Source organism: Scyliorhinus torazame, chromosome 3, assembly GCF_047496885.1.
Source record: "Scyliorhinus torazame isolate Kashiwa2021f chromosome 3, sScyTor2.1, whole genome shotgun sequence".
Lineage (NCBI taxonomy): Eukaryota > Metazoa > Chordata > Chondrichthyes > Carcharhiniformes > Scyliorhinidae > Scyliorhinus > Scyliorhinus torazame.
Window position 1 is genome coordinate 266,423,737 of NC_092709.1, and position 19,328 is coordinate 266,443,064.

The 19,328-nt window shown below is 46.5% G+C and overlaps 1 protein-coding gene across 2 annotated transcripts in view; it reads left to right on the top strand.

Moving 5' to 3' along the window:
• Positions 1–735: 735 nt before the first annotated feature.
• Positions 736–19,328, top strand: part of LOC140409105 (uncharacterized) — a 132,028-nt gene continuing 113,435 nt past the window's right edge. Inside the window, exons 1-3 of one of the 2 annotated variants that reach the window (XM_072497216.1) lie at positions 736–887; positions 1,065–1,167; positions 5,846–6,292. In XM_072497216.1, coding sequence (XP_072353317.1) covers positions 1,107–1,167; positions 5,846–6,292 — 508 coding nt within the window. In that variant the 5' untranslated portion in view covers positions 736–887; positions 1,065–1,106. The remainder of the gene's footprint in view (positions 888–1,064; positions 1,168–5,845; positions 6,293–19,328) is intronic. The other variant, XM_072497218.1, reaches the window with a different exon arrangement.

The following is a 19,328-nucleotide window of genomic DNA, read 5'->3' on the forward strand; positions in this document are numbered from 1 at the left end:
ACTACCCATCATGCCTTTCTGTTCATTTCCTCACATGCTGCAAAGTATAAATGCAGTGGTTTTGTGTGTGTTAATCTGCTAACAAGGGATGTATTTCTGTAGTTTAGAGTATTACTTGCCGATGAAACAATGTTTAGTCGATGTTGGTTTCTGTCTGTCAGTTATAGGTGGCACGGTAGATTATACCGTGATTAGCACTGTTGCTTCACAGCACGAGGGACTTGGGTTCGATTCCCGGCTTGGGTCACTGTCTGTGCGGAGTCTGCACCTCCTCCCCATGTCTGCATGGATTTCCTCCGGGTGCTCCGGTTTCCTCCCATACGGCTTTCCGTGCTTGTTTAGTGAATTGGGCATTCTGTATTCTCCCTCAGTGTACCTGAACAGGCGCCAGAGTGTGGCGACTAGGGGATTTTCACAGTAACTTCACTGCAGTGTTAATGTAAGCCTACTTCTGGCACTAATAAAGATAAAGTGTTAAAATTTGAAATCTTGTTGCACAATTCCTTCAAGTAGGCAACTGGGAATTCAAATCTTTTGTTGAATGTGGGGATCGTAACAGTTTGAAGACATTAGTTCAAATACGAATATCACTCTAGGGACATTGCTTAATCTGAACTGTTTTGATCATTATAAATAGCATCTATTTTCATCTGTAAATTAATTATTCTAATTGCTGCCTCCCCCCGCCCCCCCCCCCCCCCCCCCCACACCCCTCCCGTCATTGACTCAACCGAGCGCTAGAGGGCCCATAACCAAGGAAGCTCTTTAACAGTTGAGTCTGTGTAACTTTTGAGTTCCAGCAGTCGGTCCAATTTATCTGCTCCAGGAAAGCAAATCGTTACAAAATCATTTTCCAGCCTTGAAGCAGTAACTAATAAGACAACTTGGTAAGTAACAATTAGAAATCCACAGAGGAAATTGGTAAACCTATTTTAATTGTTGACGATATTTATTATCTAAGCAAAGAAAATGTTCAGCTAAAAGCAAAAAAAGTTGAGTTCATTCTGTTACATAATTACAACAATAGCAACCTAATATTTACCCCCCCCCCCCCCCATCCGCAGCTATTACCACCAAAAAGACGGGAGAAATAAGGTGAAGCCACGATGAGGAGTGTCAGATTGATGCCGCTTCTCTTCTGTTTTATTCAAATAACTTGCTTCGAAGGTAAGACGGATTTCTCTGTTCATACATTCAACTTCATGGAGGATGCAAAGTTTAAAAAGATAAGCTTCCAGGACAGAAAACATTGCTCCCCGCATTGAAGTGCTACCGGTGAAATATTAACAACTGTATGTGGTGGTAGTGGCCAACTGCAAGATTTTAGTGACAACGGTGAAACAAAATATAGCATTCTATTAGGGTAAAGACGCTATAATAATTAGCCACAGATTGCTTAACTGGTAGAAAGGTACATCATTTATTGCTTAGTGCGCCTATCGAAATTTACTTTGTGAAACAAATGTCTCTCTGTTCCTTCACTGGTTTAAAATTGTATGTAATGCCTCTCCTCAATTTTTTTCCAGACATACATCTCTGCATTAATGTTCATCCGCCAGTGTGTGTCTGCCTATTTCACCAGTATATCCATTCCCTCCTGAAATCTGCTATCATTTTCCTAATTTATCCCCGAGTTTTGTCATTGCATCGTACTCTATGCCCAACTGCCGTCATTAATATCAATCAAAAACAGTGGTAATCCTAACAGCCAACTCCCGTTGGGCCGAAGGGCTTGTTCCTGCGCTGTACTGTTCTTTGATCTTTGATCACCTCCCTCCAGTCTAGAAAAAAAACTCAGTACTATTTTTATTCGTTCATGGGATGCAGGCACTGTTGGCTAGGCCAGCATTTATTGTCCACCCTTAATTGCCCTTGGGAAGGTGGCAGTGAGCTGAACCGCTACAGTCCATGTGGTGTAGGTACGCCCACTATGCTGTTAGGGAGGGAGTTCCAGGATTTTGACCTAATCACAGTGAAGGAACCACAATATATTTCCAAGCTAGGGTGGTGAGTGACTTGGAGGGGAACCTCCAGGTAGTGGTGTCCCCATGTATCTGCTGCACTTGTCCTCCCAGTTGGGTTTGGAAGGTGCTGTCAAAGGAGCCTTGGTGAATTGCTGCTGTGCATCTTGTGGATGGTACATACTGGTGGTGGAAGAAATTACTGTTGAAGGTGGCGGATGAGGTGCCAGTCAAGTGGATTGCTTTGTCCTGCATGGTATCAAGCTTTTTGAGTGTTGGGGCTGCACTCATCCAGGCAAATGGAGAGTATTCCATTACACTCCTGACTTGTAGCCATGATGTGGACATGCCGGCGTTGGACTGGTGTGGGCACATTAAGAAGTAATACAACACCAGGTTAAAGTCCAACAGATTTGTTTTGAATCACTAACTTTTGGAGCGCAGCTCCTTCATCAAGTGAATCACCTGATGAAGGAGCTGCGCTCCAAAAGCTAGTGATTCAAAACAACCCCATTGGACTTGTACCTTGTAGACAGTGGACAGGCTTTGGGGAGTCAAGAGGTGAGTTACTCTCCAGCCTCTGACCTGCTCTGGTAGCCACATTGTTAATATGGCTAGTCCAATTCAGTTTTTGGCCAATGGTAACTCCCAAGATGTTGAAAGTGGGGGATTCAGCGTTGGTAATGCCATTGAATGTCAAGGGTGATGTCAGAGATGTTAATTGTCTGGCGCATGTATGGTGTGAATGTCACATGCCACTTATCAGCTCAAACCTGGATATTGTCCATGTCTTGCTGCATTTGGACATGAACTACTTCAGTGTCTGAGGAGTCACGAATGGTGTTGAACATTCTACAATCATCAGCGAATATCACCACTTATGTTCCTATGAGGGACAGAAGTTATTGATGAAACAGCTGAAGATGGGTGGGTGGTTGGGCCTAGGACACTACCCTGAGGAACTCCTGCAGTGATGTCCTGTGACTGAGATGGTTGACCTGCAACGACCACAACCATCTTCTTTGTGCTGGGTATGACTTCAATCATTGGATAGTTTTCCTTCTGATTCCCATTGACTCCAGTTTTGCTAGGGCTCCTTGATGTCATACATGATCAAATTCTCCCTTGATGTCAAGAGCAGCCACTCTCACCTCATGTCTGGAGCTCAGCTCTTTTGTCCCTGTTTTGACCAAAGTTTGGAGCTCACTGCGCATTTTGCTCCCCTTTGTTCTACAAGAAATGCAGTGTGAGGAGAGAAGCACGGATCATCAGCAGCAGCAGAATTATATTCAACCACAATCTGCAATGTCATGGCCTGGCATTTCCCCACTCTACCATTATCATCAAGTGTCAGGTTATGCACTTGGAAGGAAGAATTTAGACATAGACTATTTTCTAAATGGGGAAATGCTTAGGAAATCAGAAGCACAAAGGGACTTGGGAGTCCTTGTTCATGATTCTCTTAAGGTTAACGTACAGGTTCAGTCGGCAATTAAGAAGGCAGGTGTAATGTTAGCATTCATGTCAAGAGAGCTAGAATACAAGACCAGGGATGTACCTCTGAGGCTGTATAAGGCTGTGGTCAGACCCCATTTGGAGTATTGTGAGCAGTTTTGGTCCCCGTATCTAAGGAAGGATGTGCTGGCCTTGGAAAGGGTCCAGAGGATGTTCACAAGAATGATCCCTGGAATGAAGAACTTGTTGTATGAGGAACGGTTGAGGACTCTGGGTCTGTATTCGTTGGAGTTCAGTGGGATGAGGGGGGATCTTATTGAAACTTACAGGATACTGCGAAGCCTGGATAGAGTGGGCGTGGAGAGGATGTTTCCACTTGTAGGAAAAACTAGAACCAAATGACACCATCTCAGACTAAAGGGACGATCCTTTAAAACAGAGATGAGGAGGAATTTCTTCAGCCAGAGGGTGGTGAATCTGTAGAACTCTTTGCTGAAGAAGGTTGTGGAGGCCAAATCACTGCGTGTCTTTAAGACAGTGCTAGATAGGTTCTTGATCAGGGTTATGGTGAGAAGGCAGGAGAATGGGGATGAGAAAAATATCAGCCATGATTGAATGGCGGAGCAGACTCGATGGGCCGAGTGGCCTAATTCTGCTCCTATGTCTTATGGTCTTATGGTCATTAAGCCACAGCTAGAGTATTGTGTGCAGTTCTGCGCCCCACTCTATAGGAAGGATGTGATTGCACTAGAAAGGGTGCAGAGGAGATTCACCAGGATGTTGCCTGGGCTGGAGCGTTTCAGCTATGAAGAAATGCTGGCTAGGCTGGGGTTGTTTTCCTCAGAGCAGCGAAGGCTGAAGTAGAACCAGATTAAGGTGTACAAAATTATGGACGTCATAGATAGGGTAGACAGGAATACATTTTTCCCCTTAGTAGAGGGGTCAAAACCAGAGGGCATAGATTTAAGACTAACTCACTTGACTCCTCAAAGCCTGTCCACCATCTACAAGGCACAAGTCAAGCATGTGATGGACTACTCTCCACTTGCCTGGATGAGTACAGCTCCAACAACACTCAAGAAGCACAACACCATCCAGGACAAAGCAGCCCGCTTGATTGGCACCCTTTCCACAAACATTCACTTGATCCACCACTGACGAACAGTGGCAGCTGTGATACTATCTACAACAGGCATTGTCAAACTCGGGAGCGCGACCCGCACAATGGTCGTGGGCGGGTGTCGGGAGGGTCGCGGAGCCGTCCGTTGCGGCGCTCCCAATCGTGCAAATCTGCGCGCAACAGCTGCAGCAGCCGGCTGTTAATAACGCCGGCTGCAAGCGGCCTTCAAAATGGCCGCGAATGTGTAACAGAAACGCGGCCGCACTGCGCCTGCGTGTCAGATCATCGGCGAGCATGCGCATAGTTTTGCGCATGTGCGGCGATGATCTGGTATGCATGCGCAATGCGGCCGTTTTTATTAATTTCAGGGGGGGGTTTATTTATTCATTTTTTTTTTTACAAGTTCGGGGGGGGTTTATTTGATAAAATGTTATAGGAAAGAAATGCAGAACTTTGGACAGATGGAGACTCCATACTTTCCAACACCGGAAGGCTTCCCCTTCATCCAACAGATTCCATTGGAGGAGCGTGTACGAGGGCCAAAGGGACCCAAAACCATTTCCTCCATTTTTGTCAGCAGCAAACAAGGTAAGAGAAAATGGTGGGTCGCTCAGGTCGTCCAGGCGTGGGTCGCGAAGGTCGGCTGCCATGGGTTGCGAATGTCGGCCGGGTTGGGTCCCGAAGGTTGGCCGTTTGGTAAAAATGGGTCACCGGAAAAAAAGTTATGAAGATACACTGCAGAAACTCACCAAGGCTCCTTAGGCAGCACCTTCCAAATTCCCAACCACTAACATCTAGAAAGGCAAGGACAGCAGATACATAGGAACACCAACACCTGGAGGTTCCCCTCCAAGCCACTCACCACCCTGACTTGGAAATATATTGCCGTTCCTTCACTGTCGCTGGGTCAATATCTTAGAACTCCCTCCGTAATAGCACAATGGATGTACCTACACTACATGTACTGCTGCAGTTCAAGAAGGCCCTCAATCACTACCTCAATTAATGCTGGCCTGGCCAGCGAAACACACATTCCGTAAATTATTTTTTTTAAATGTTCATCTGGCATAATCATTTTGATGACATGAAAATAAATTGTGTATTTCAGAAGGTAAGGAAGCACAAAATTTGATAAATTGTTCATCAAGCTCATGAATTCCTACAGATGTAGCTATTTTGCAACATTACAAAATGGAAATGAATAATTATGTATGCAGATTTTAGCCATGTGTATATTTAATGCTTCAAACATTCCTCCATGATGTATATTTTTATTTGTGCCATTATACTTTGTTATTAAATATTACAGGCTTCAACATCAAGAATGTTCATCTAGACAAATGTATCCGTGCAAACAATGAGAACAATAGAATATCTCTCACTGAATGTAACCCAGATTCTGAACAGCAGCAGTGGAGATGGGATTCCCGCCTAAATTCAATAGTCAGCCTTAAAACTGAGCGGTGTCTGACTGTTCATAAAACTAATGAATTTGGAACCGTGAAACTGGCGCCTTGTGCCAGTGGTCACCCTCAGGCGTGGACGTGCAGCAAACGGGGTCATTTAACTCTTGAAGGCTTCAGTTTGCACCTCAACGTAAAGCACAAAACGAACAAAGTCCACGTCTCACATGAAAAAGGCAAATTGAGCAAGTGGCGAACCTTCAAAGATAAAATCATCTGTACCGAGGCTAATCATATTTGGCAACATGAAGGTACTACAGAAGTTTTAGTCTCACATCCATTTGTGATGCCAAGTAAGTTTTAGTATTAGCAGAATTCTGATAAACCATTAGAGTCATGGAGAAAATCATAGCTTCATTTCTTTCCTATGTTCAAATTACATGTTGATTTTCAGCGAACAAAAGAATTCCAACCTAACTACCAGACATCGGGCATGATTTAACAAAACAAAAACATATAATGTTTGGGTGTGTCTAGCGGGGTGTTTCTCGGCATCTGCAGCACCGAGAACGACACTGCTACTTATTGACACTTTGCTGGTTTCTTTTGGCCTCGCCGATGAACGTCCCGCCAAGGTTGCACTTACCTAATTTCCTGTACTGACCAGCTCAGCTCAACAGTGCAGGAGGATTATTTGTGGATCGCGGCACCATTTTTAAATGCCGCTCCGATCTTTTTTTTTCAAGTTTAGAATGCCCAATTCATTTTTTCCAATTAAGGGGCAATTTAGCGTGGACAATCCACCCACCCTGCACATCTTTCAGTTGTGGGGCGAGACCCATGCAAATACGGGGAGAATTTGCAAACTCCACTTGGACAGTGACACAGAGCCGGGATCGAACCTGGGACCTCGGGGCCGTGATGCAGCAGTGCTAACCACTGCACCATCGTGCTGCCCTGTCCCGATCTTTTGACCCTTCTCAACACCCCACCGCGACCTCCGGACCCACTCACTTCACTCAACTGACCTCTTAGGGTGTACCCGAGTCCTCCCCTCACCCCACCACTTAAGGGCGAGGCACTCCCAGGCCTGACCCCTGACACGGGCAACCTGGCACCTTGGCACTGCCAGCCAGGTACTATGTCAGTGCCCCTGCCAGCCTGGCAGTGCCACCCAGGCACCCTTTCAGTGTGGCGCTGCCAGGGTGCCCGGGTAACAGTGCCAAAGTGCCAGACTGGCATTGCCAAGGTGCCCATTTGCCAATGGGAGTGCCAGGATACCACCCTGCCCAGAGTCTGACCACCTGGGGGTCTCTGATAGCCTGAGCGACCCCCGCAAGTGTCATTACACCTGGTCCATGTTTGTGGAAACCAGAGCTAAATTGCACCCAGGTACGGCCATTAGTTTCCGGGCCCCGGGAGAATGTGATGCAGACATAATTAAATGAGCCTAATGACTCAAGATTAAATATGTTAATCTGGATCTCGCCCTCACTGGGCGAGATCCAGATCGCGATGTTTTGCGAGGCGTTTCGGGTGTCGCGAATCTTGCGAGAGGCCTCTCGCGAGATTCAGCGGCATGGTCGCGTCACCAAGTCGGGCGCGATGAGGCCATTAAATCGAGCCCATCATGACGTACTCTCTTCATGGATGCTGCCAGACCCGTGGAGTATTTCCAGCATTTTATGATTTTGATTTCAGATTTCCAGCATCCGCATTATTATATTTTTGTGTCATAACATTCAAATTGTTTCGTTTACAGTTCTCTAAACTAATGTCAACATATTGCATATAATACCTATTATTCAGTTACTCTTTCAGATAATTTTAACCTGGTTTGTTTTAAGTTTTATGGAAAATGTTCTGACAGCAATTTTAACATTATTTGTAAAGTTTCTGAGGTAGAGCTTGCTAACAACAAAGTTCTATCTCTCAAGCTCACTTTTTTCCTTTAAGACCCTCCTTAAAACCTACCACTGTGACCAAGCTCATGGTTACAGGCCTTATATCACCTTACATGACTCAATGTCATATTTTGTTTCATAATGCTCCGATGATGCTCCTAGGGATGTTTTATTGTCTTAAAACTGTTGAGATGCCGGCGTTGGACTGGGTTGGGCACAGTAAGACGTCTTACAACTCCAGGTTAAAGTCCAACAGGTTTGTTTCAAATCACTAGCTTTTGGAGCACAGCTCCTTCATCAGGTGAATGAAGAGGTGGGTTCCACAACCACATATATAGACAAAATCAATGATGCAAGATGATACTTTCAATGCGAGTCTGCAGATAATTAAGTCTTTACAGGTCTATACGGAGCGACTGGAGAGAGGGATAATCACAGGTTAAAGAGGTATGAATTGTCTCAAGCCAGGACAGTTGGTAGGATTTTGCAAGCCCAGGCAAGATGGTGGAGGGTGAATGGAATGAGACATGAATCCAAGGTCCCTGTTAAGGCTGTACTCATGCGTGTGAAACTCGGCTATCAGTTTCTGCTCGGCGATTCTGCATTGTCACGCGTTCTGAAGGCTGCCTTGGAGATCGCTTACCTGAAGATCAGAGGCTGAATGCCCTTGACTGCTGAAGTGTTCCCTGACTGGAAGGGAACATTCCTGCCTGGCGATTGTTGCGTGACGTCCGTTAATCCATTGTCGCAGCGTCTGCGTGGTCTCACCAATATACCACACCTCGGAACATTCTTTCCTGCAGCGTATGAGGTAGACAACGTTGGATGAGTCACACGAGTATGTACCATATACCTGGTGGATGGTATTCTCATGCGTAATGCTGGTACCCATGTCGATGATCTGGCACGCCTTGCAGAGGTTGCCATAGCAGTGTTGTGTGGTGTCGCGGTCGCTGTTCTCCTGAAGGCTGGGTAGTTTGCTGCAAAAGTGGTCTGTTTGTCATTGCACGGTTGTTTGAAGGCAAGTAGTAGGGGTGTGGGGATGACCTTGGCAAGATGTTCATCTTCATCGATGATGTGTTAAATCAACATCTGACATGTGGGAGGCTTTCAAATGTCAGTTGAAAGGAATTCAGGACCGGGATGTTCCTGTGTGGAAGAAGGATAAATATGGCAAATTTCCCAATCCTTGGATAATGAGAGATATTGTAGGCCTCGTCAAAAAGAAAAAGGAGGCATTTGTCAGGGCTAGAAGGCTGGGAACAAACAAAGCCTGTGTGGAATATAAGGAAAGTAGGAAGGAACTTAAGCAAGGAGTCAGGAGGGCTAAAAGGGGTCATGAAAAGTCATTGGCAAATAGGGTTAAGGAAAATCCCAAGGCTTTTTACACGTACATAAAAAGCAAGAGGGTAGGGTAGGAAAGGGTTGGCCCACTGAAGGACAGGGGAGGGAATCTATGTGTGGAGCCAGAGGAAATGGGTGAGGTACTAAATGAATACTTTGCATCAGTATTCACCAAAGGGAAGGAATTGGTGGATGCTGAGTCTGGAGAAGGGTGTATAGGTAGCCTTGGTCAGATTGAGATCCAAAAAGACGAGGTGTTGGGCGTCTTGAAAAATATTAAGGTGGATAAGTCCCCAGGGCCTGATGGGATCTATCCCAGAATACTGAAGGAGGCAAGAGAGGAAATTGCTGAGGCCTTGACAGAAATCTTTGGATCCTCACTGTCTTCAGGTGATGTCCTGGAGGACTGGAGAATAGCCAATGTTGTTCCTTTGTTTAAGAAGGGTAGCAAGGATAATCCAGGGAACTACAGGCCGGTGAGTCTTACGTCAGTGGTAGAGAAATTACTGGAGAGAATTCTTCGAGACAGGATCTACTCCCATTTGGAAGCAAGTGGTTGTATTAGAGAGACGCAGCACGGTTTTGTGAAGGGGAGGTCGTGTCTCACTAACTTGATAGAGTTTTTCGAGGAGGTCACAAAGATGATTGATGCAGGTCAGGCAGTGGATGTTGTCTATAAGGACTTCAGTAAGGCCTTTGACAAGGTCCCTCATGGCAGACTGGTACAAAAGGTGAAGTCACACGGGATCCAAGGTGAGCTGACAAGATGAATACAGAACTGGCTAGGTTATAGAAGGCAGAGAGTAGCAATGAAAGGGTGCTTTTCTGATTGGAGGGCTGTGACTACTGGTGTTCCGCAGGGATCAGTGCTGGGATCTTTGCTGTTCATAGTATATATAAATGATTTGGAGGAAAATGTAACTGGTCTGATTAGTAAGTTTGCGGACGACACAAAGTTTGATGGAATTGCGGATAGCGATGAGGACTGTCAGAGGATACATGAGGATTTAGATCATTTGGAGACTTGAGCGGCGAGATGGTAGATGGAGTTTAATCTGGACAAATGTGAGGTAATGCATTTTCGAAGGTCTAATACAGGTAGGGAATATACAGTGAATGGTAGAACCCTCAAGAGTATTGACAGTCAGAGAGATCTTGGTGTACAGGTCCACAGGTCACTGAAAGGGGCAACACAGGTGGAGAAGGTAGTCAAGAAGGCATACAGCATGCTTGCCTTCATTGGTCAGGGCATTGAGTATAAAAATTGGCAAGTCAAGTTGCAGCTGTATAGAATCTTAGTTAGGCCACACTTGGAGTATAGTGTTCAATTCTGGTTGCCACACTACCAGAAGGATGTGAAAGCTTTAGAGAGCGTGCAAAAGAAATTTACCAGGATGTTGCCTGGTATGGAGGGCATTAGCTATGAGGAGAGGTTGAATAAACTCGGTTTGTTCTCACTGGAATGAAGGAGGTTGAGGGGCACCCTGATCAAGGTCGACAAAATTATGAGGAGCATAGACAGAATGGATAGTCAGAGACTTTTTCCCAGGGTAGAGGGGTCAATTACTAGGGGGCATAGGTTTAAGGTGAGAGGGGCAAGGTTTAGAGTAGATGTACGAGGTAAGTTTTTTACACAGAGGGTAGTGGGTGCCTGGAACTCGCTACCGGAGAAGGTGGTGGAAGCAGGGACTATAGTGACGTTTAAGGGACATCTTGACAAATACATGAATAGGATGGGAATAGAGGGATACAGACCCCAGAAGTGTAGAAGATTTTAGTTTAGACGGGCAGCATGATCGACGCAGGCTTGGAGGGCCGAAGGGCCTGTTCCTGTGCTGTACTTTTCTTTGTTCTTTGTTAAAGGCTGCGAAGAAGATGTCATAGTTTCTCTGCTCCGGGGAAGTACTGGACGACAAAGCGTACTCTGACGGTTGTGTCCCGTGTTTGTCTTCTGAGGAGGTTGGTGCGTTTTTTTACTGTGGCGCGTTGGAACTGTCAATCTATGAGTTGGGCGCCATATCCCGTTTTTACGAGGGCGTCTTTCAAGATCTGTAGATGTCTGTTACGTTCCTCCTCGTCTGAGCAGATACTGTGTACATGGAGGATTCAATAGGAAAGTCCGTTGACAGCAGCAGGACCAGAAAAGCCCGCTGCTGGCCAACAGTGGGCCACCTCCCACTGCCGAGAAACACACATAGGGCGTGAGAAATCCCTCCCGTTTTATTAACACCAGTTGTTGATGTTCAACAAATTCAATATTTTTAAAAATAAGTTTAAAGTACCCAATTAGTTTTTTTCAATTATGGGGAAATTTAGTGTGGCCAACCGACCTCCCCTGCACATCTTTTGGTTGTGGGGATGAGACCCACGCAGACATGGGGAGAATGTGCAAACTCCACACAGACAGTGACCCAAAGTCGGGATTGAACCTGGGTCCTCAGTACCGTAGGCAGCAGTGCTAACTACTGTGCCACCGTGCCGCCCTGCAAATTCAATATAAATCAGAAACAGAAAGAGAACTAAAGAGAGGGAAAGAAAAATTACAATATAGAAGGAAGAGACAGAAAGATCCAGTTTAAAACAATGTAAAATGATTTAAATCTTACATTCTTTAACAAAAATGTAATTTTTAAATAATTTGCTCTAATGATTAAAACATGAAGGTATGCGATTGCATAGTTAATATGCAGTGCCATGGAGGACAGTCGACAATAACTAACACATATCCTGTTGTTAAAAGGGTGCGCAGCCTGTCCAGAGATCCTTGAAGGTGGCTGGACAAGTATGTAAGATTGTCAAGATGCCATATGAGATACTTGCCTTTATTAGTCAAGGCATTGAGCTGGAAACGTATGCTGGAACTGTATAAAGCACAAGTTAGGACATCGCTGCAGTGCTATGTGCAGTTATGATCACTACACTGTGGAAAGGTGTCATTGCAGGGGAGAATCTACAGAGAACTATTACGAGGATGTCACCTGGACCCAGATTTTTGGTTATGGGGAAAGATTGAACAGATAGGATTTTCTTTGGAACAGAGTGATGTGTTAAGTGAGTTGGTTCAACGTTGACTGCAACTGGATGCAGTGAAACTAGAAACAGGCTTCCGACACAGGATATGGTCCAACACTGTTTTATGCTGATTGCTGTACATAATTTGCTGTGGGTTGACACTCTATTAATCTAACTGATAACCTCCTACTAGTTGGCCAGACTAGATCTCTACCACAAGGAGATGGTGCTCACTGGCTTGTGCACTCTAACTATCTCAGTAGCTGTGTCTGTGAGAGAAAGAGAGAGTCGTAATGCCCTGTGGGCTTTATAGTGGTGGTGTCCTGTCTGGTGATTGGTTGTTCTGTGTCGTGTTTGTTCATTGGTTATCCTGTGTGTCAATCACTCCCTGTCTGCATCTCATTATATACATGAGTGGATATTATGACATCTCCCCTTTTTAAAATAAATTTTGGAACGTGGCGGTATATACATGCCTGACTATGTACAAGTGGTGAATGAATGAACATATGTACATGGGAAGGTGTCTATCGTGCAGATACAGAGCAAACTGAACAAAATTTACAAGATTTAAGTCTATAGATTCAGTCTTTGTGGCGGGCGACAAATTCTTGTTGATCGCCTCAGAGGTGGAGGGGGGGACGCCGGCACCTGGACAGGCGGGATTGCTGCTATTTTGGTGGCCTCGTGGACAGGTGGGATGTCCTGAGACGGCATGATGACATGCAGAGATGTGCGGTCAGGTGGTGGGCAGGGAACTTTGCGCAGCGCCCTCCTGTTGCGCCGTAGAATGGAGCCATCAGCCATTTGAACAATGAAAGACCTGGGGGCAGCCTGTCTGACGACAACAGCTGGGGCTGACCAGCCTCCCTCAGGCAACTGGACGCGAGCAACATCTTCCGGAGCCAGCGCAGGCAGATCAGTGGCATGAGCATCATACGTGATCTTCTGCTGGTCCCTGGATTGCTGCACTTTCTGCAGCACCGTGAGGTAGTCAAGGTCTGGAACATGGATGGTTGAAACTGTCGTCCTCAGGTTGCAGTTCATGAGCAGCTGCGCCGGAGACAAACCAGTCGACAGAGGGGTTGCCCTGTATGCCAACAGCGCCAGGTTGAAATCCGAGGCTGAGTCTGCAGTTGAGGACCGTGTTGGCAATGTCCTGGCTGATGCCAGGCCAGTAAACTGCCTGTCGAGCTCTGCGCGACATTTCTCGACCCCAAGGTGACCCTCATGGATCTGTCTGAGCACCATGGTTTGCATGCTTTGGGGAATGACGATTCTATCTAGTTTAAGAAGGATCCCCTCAACAACCGTTAACTCTTCCTTAATGTTGAAGAACTGGGGGAACTGCCCCTTTTGCCAGCCATGGGCAAGGTGTTGCATCACGCGCTACAGTAGAGGATCTTTGGCAGTTTCTTCACGTATTTGGACAACTCGTTCATCTGTGGCTGGGAGGTTGCTGGCACACAACTGCACCTGTGCCTCAATGTGGCGAATGAAGTCGCCCTGTTCACATGGCGTGATGATGGATCGGGATAGGGCATCCGCGCTGATCAGCTCCTTACCCGGTGTGTAGACGAGTTCGATGTCATATCGGCGGAGACGAAGAAGAATGTGCTGCAGCCGAGGTGTCATGTCATTTAAATCCTTCTGGATTATGTGGACTAAAGGCCTGTGATCTGTTTCCACCGTGAACTTTGGCAGACCGTAAACTAGTCATGAAACTTGACTATTCCTGTCAGGAGACCCAAGCACTCCTTTCTGATCTGGGCATACCGTTGTTCGGTCGGAGTCATGGCCCTGGATGCATATGCCACTGGAGCCCAGGACGAGGAGTCGTCTCGCTGGAGGAGCACCGCCCCAACGCCGTCCTGGCTTGCGTCTGTGGATATCTTGGTATCCTTGGTTGGGTCAAAGAACGCCAGTACTGGGGCTGTGGTGAGCTTCGCCTTCAGCTCAAGCCACTCTGCTTGATGTGCGGGAAGCCACTGGAATACTGTTGACTTTTTAAGATGCAGAAGGGCCGTGGTGTGGGATGCCATGTGGGGAATGAATTTTCCGAGAAAATTTACCATCCCGAGGAAACGGAGGACCGCCCTTTTGTCCTCTGGGATCTTCATGGCGGACCGGGGTGGCATTCGGCTTGAGCAATATATTGTAGCGATATGGGAGTGTGCCCATCCTATCAAACACATTGTGGTATTGCGTGAGAATGTCATCTATCTCAGCTTGGAGATTCGCATTGGGCGAGGCAGCCGCCGGTATCGAGGACATGGCATGGACTCGCTGGACCAGATTTAGGAGTTTGCATGCGCGAGCACCGAGCAGGGATGCCTTGTCAGACCGAACGATCCTGAATCTTAACATCGCCTTGATTGCCTTGTGAGATACACCTAGCTGACACGACCCACTGGTAGCTATGGCATTACCATTGTAGTCCAGGAGCTGGCAGGCTGGTGGAAGAATGCTAGGTTGGTTTCGGATGCTGTTGAGGTCCGACTGTGATATGAGGTTTGCAGACGCGCCAGTGTCCAATTTAAATCGGATACGAGACTGGTTGACCGTGATGACAGCACACCACTCGTCGTCAGGATCCACACTCAGGATTGAAAGGCGGTTTGCAGGCGCGGTGGAGACCAGCTCGTGTGTGGTGATGATGCCCACCCGATATGGAGACTGAGGCAGTCAGCATCAGGGTCTGTTGGGCTGTCGGGATCAGAATCCTGCATGCCTTGTTGTACACAGCGGACCCGTCTGCGCTGCAGCTGGGATCGCTGGCTGTTGCTTTCCACACTGTAAACATCGCCTGCCTTTGGCTGGACATTGCCGCTTTAAATGGGCGGAGCCACAATTTGGACACGTCATGACGCTGACTTCAGCGCGTTCTGTGCGCCATCGCGCATGCGCAGTGCGGTCGGCCGACGTTCGCACATAGCATTAGGGTCTTCGGCCTCATCGTCCACCCGGTCGTGGCGCGCAAACGGCCACTCTCCTCGATGCTCAGGCCTTGCATTTTTGCAATGGCCTGCACCCTTTCTGCCTCGTGGGAGGCCAGTTTTGCAGTTTCTGCCGCCCTGATGCAGGAGTAACGATTTCTGGCATGCTCATGGACAACGCACGTTTCGATGGCGATGGAGAGGGTCAACTGTTTGATTTTGAGGAGCTGCACCCACAGGGAGTCGGACTGGACCTCGAAAACGATCTGATCCCGCTTCATGGAATCAGCCGTCGAATCATAATTACATGACTGCGCTAGGATGCGGAGATGGGTCAAGAAGGATTGAAAAAGTTCATCCTTACCATGAAGCCTCTGTTGGAAGATGTACCGTTCAAAACACTCATTTACCTCAATTTCGCAGTGGCTGTCGAATTTCAGCAGAACTGTCTTGAACTTCGATTTGTCTTCGCCATCGGCAAACGTGAGCGAGTTATAGATGTGGATGGCTTGATCCCCCGCAGTCGACAGGAATAGCGCGATCTTTCTGGCATCTGATGCTGCCTCGAGGTCGGGGGCCTCGATATACAGGAGGAACTTCTGTTTGAAGACATTCCAGTTGGCGCCGAGGCTGCTGGAGATCCGGAGTTGCGGAGGAGGCTGGATCTTTTCCATGCCGCTGGATGGCTGCTTGCTGGTCGTTGCAGATTCATTCAAGGTAGGTTTGTTAGAATTAATAGCTCCCTGGTACCATGATGTGTTAAGTGAGTTGGTTCAACGTTGACTTCAACTGGATGCAGTGAAACTAGAAACAGGCTTCCGACACAGGAGATGGTCCAACACTGTTTTATGCTGATTGCTGTACATAATCTGCTGTGGGTTGACACTCTATTAATCTAACTGATAACCTCCTACTGGCTTGACCAGACTAGCTCTCTACCACATGGAGATGGTGCTCACTAGCTTGTGCACTCTAACTATCTCAGTAGCTGTGTCCTGTGAGAGAGAGAGAGTCTTAATGCCCTGTGGGCTTTATAGTGGTGGTGTCCTGTCTGGTGATTGGCTGCACTGTGTTGTGTGCTTACTGGTTATCCTGTGTGTCAATCACAGCTTGTCTGCATCTCATTATATACATGAGTGGATATTATGACACAGAGGATGTTGTGATGAGACCAAATTAAATTGTATAAGATAGAAAGGCCCTATTCTTCATGGTTGAGAGCTCCAAAACCAAGGGGTGTAGTATTAGGGTAAGAGGTTTAGAGGTGATTCGAAGGGAAGTTCTTTTCACCCAGAGGGTGGTGAGGATCTGGAACTTGCTGCCTAAAAGGTGGTTGAGGCAGAAATCCCCATAACATTTAAAAATATTTAAGTTTGCGTTTACAGGACTATGGACTAAGAGCTGGAAAGTGGGATTTGGCTGGATGGCTATTTGTTGGCTGATGTGGACACAATGGGCCGAATGGTCCCCTTTTGTGCTGTAAATTTCTGATTTCTAAAAGAAAAACAAGAAGTGCAATTCAGTTCACCATTATTTTGAAAGCAAAGCCTGGCCTATTTTAGATGGATAATGTGGTGTTGACAGAAGTAACTTTTTTCAAGTTGCCATTGACTAAATGTTTCCTCTTCTATACATGTATGTTGAGATTTCTCCACAGTATGGATTTGTTATTGGTGTAACCAGTATAGTCTCTATGAAATACAAGTATGCTGTGGACTTTCGGATTTGATTTTTGTTTGGTTGTTACTAAAGCCTCTGTCGCTTTATTAGACTCACTCTTTGTCCTATTCTGTTGTTGCTATGGAGAAAGCACATTCTCTTGAAGCATTTCTCCGATGAATACCCTCTGCTGATTAACAATGAAGTTCCATTTAACCCTGTGACGGCTGCACTAGCAATTTTCCAATGAAGAACATTTTGGTTTTCATATCTTTTCAAAATTTATAATCTTTGGAAACAGTGAACCGCAGGTTGAAATGTAGATGCCATAACCAAATGGAAATGTGTGAAAGCTACTCCAGCGTTATCCCAAAGAATCTTCATGTATTAAAATATACGACTTGCAGTTTAAGCTATTACAAGGGGTTAAATATAAGTAGCTTCCAGTTCTTAATTATCTCTCTGGTTCTAAAGCTAATATAACAGTATTTTGAATGACATATGTCTACAATGCCAGGTTAACCTATATTTGTGTCTGCAACTTAGTTTGCTGCACAGCTCTGAAACTATTGTACCGTCTAGTTTTCACTGTCGTATATGTGGAGTGGCATTAATTTAAGATAAATTGACCTTTGGTATTGTTGTAGTCATTAAATTAGGTTTGTTTCTAAATGTACCAGTCTTCTTTCCTAGTATTTTAAATTACTATTCCCCACAACACAACTCAGTTTTTTTTCAAATTCTGTTCCCAGGACCCTTCAGCCTAAAATTGACAATTCACAACAGATATCTGTTTACGACTTAGCACTGAAAAATACACTCCATGCCAAGAACTCAGATGGTGTGAAATTGGAAAACTTACTAAAACTGTTGGCAAAAGTTGAGGGTTTCTCGCTCTACCACCCTTTCAGACAGTGAGTTCCAGACCCCCACAACCCCTGGGTAAAAAATATTTTCCTTTTCTCCCCTCTGATCTTTCTACCAATCACTTTCTATCTAAGGCCTAATCAAGATTGATCTAATTAATCAGGTTCTTTACAAATTCAATGTAAGTTCTCTGCTTTTCAATTCTGCTCCCCAGAAATGAATGCCAGCACTTTTGTTTTATGATCAAAATATAAGAAGGGGTTTAGCAGGGTAGATGGTGACAGGATTTGTTCCCGCCTGGTTCGAGCTAGGGGGCACATTTCCAGAATAAGGGGTCTCCCATGTGAGATGGAAATAAGGAAGAATTTCTTCTCTTAACCTTTGGAATTCTCTGCCACAGAGAGCAATGGAGACTGGGTGCTGAATATATTCAACCCAAGATAGACATTTTTTTGACCTACGAGGAGTTAAAGATATGGGGAAACTAGCAGAAAAGTGAAGTTAAGGCCACAATCAGATCAGGCAATATCTTATTGAACCCCCACTGCTGACAGCTTAATTTTCCCCAAAGAAGTCGATAATCGGCTGCCATCTCCGGGCAAACCCTAGCATCGCTCATGTCGCCAACACATGCCCCCGATTTCAGGGGTTCCGAGTCCCTCCACACCAATAGGATCCATCTCCGGGCTACCAGGGAGGCAAAGGCCAAAACATCGGCCTCTCTCGCCCCCTGGGCTACCGGGTCTTCTGACACACCAAACATCGCTACCTCTGGACTCGGAACCACCCTTACCTTCAATACCTTTGAGGTGACGTCGGCAAATCCCTGCCAAAATCCCCTAAGCCTTGGACATACCCAAAATATATGGACATGATTCGCAGGCCCACCCGCACACCACCCACACCTGACCTCCACCCCTTCAAAGAACCTGCTCATCCGGGCCACAGTCATGTGTGCCCTGTGGACCACCTTAAATTGTATCAGGCTGAGCCTGGCACACAATGTGAATGTGTAGACTCTCCTCAGGGCATCCTCCCATAGCCCGACCTCCAACTCCCAGCTCTTCCTCCCACTTTCGCTTCACTTCCCATATCGGGGCTCCCTCCCAATCCATCAGCTCTTTATAAATTTCCAATACCTTCCCCTCCCCCGCTCCTGTTTTTGACATGACCTTGTCCTGTATCCCCTGGGGCGGCAGGTGCAGAAAGGTAGAAACTTGCCTCCGCACAAAGTCCCTCACCTGCAGTAGCGGAACCCATTCCCACCAGGCAGCTCACACTCCTCCTCCAATTCCTCCAAACACGGAAGTCCCACATCTATGAACAAACCCCAAACCACTCGATCCCCACCCACTGCCACCCTGAAGTCCCCCATATAGCCCGTAGAGCAACCGGACCCAGTCCACAAAACCCCTGCCCAAACCCAAACCGCCCCAGGCCCTCCCATAATTATTTCCACTACACCCAATCAAAGGCCTTTTCCACATCCATGGTGATCACCACATTCACCTCCCTACCCTCGGAGGGCACCATGGTCACATTTAACAGCTTTCTGATTTTCACCGCCAAATGCCTCCCCTTCACAAACCCAGCCTGGTCCTCCTCTATCACCACTGGCACACAATCCTCTATTCTCAAGGCCAGGATCTAGGCCAATAGTATGGCAT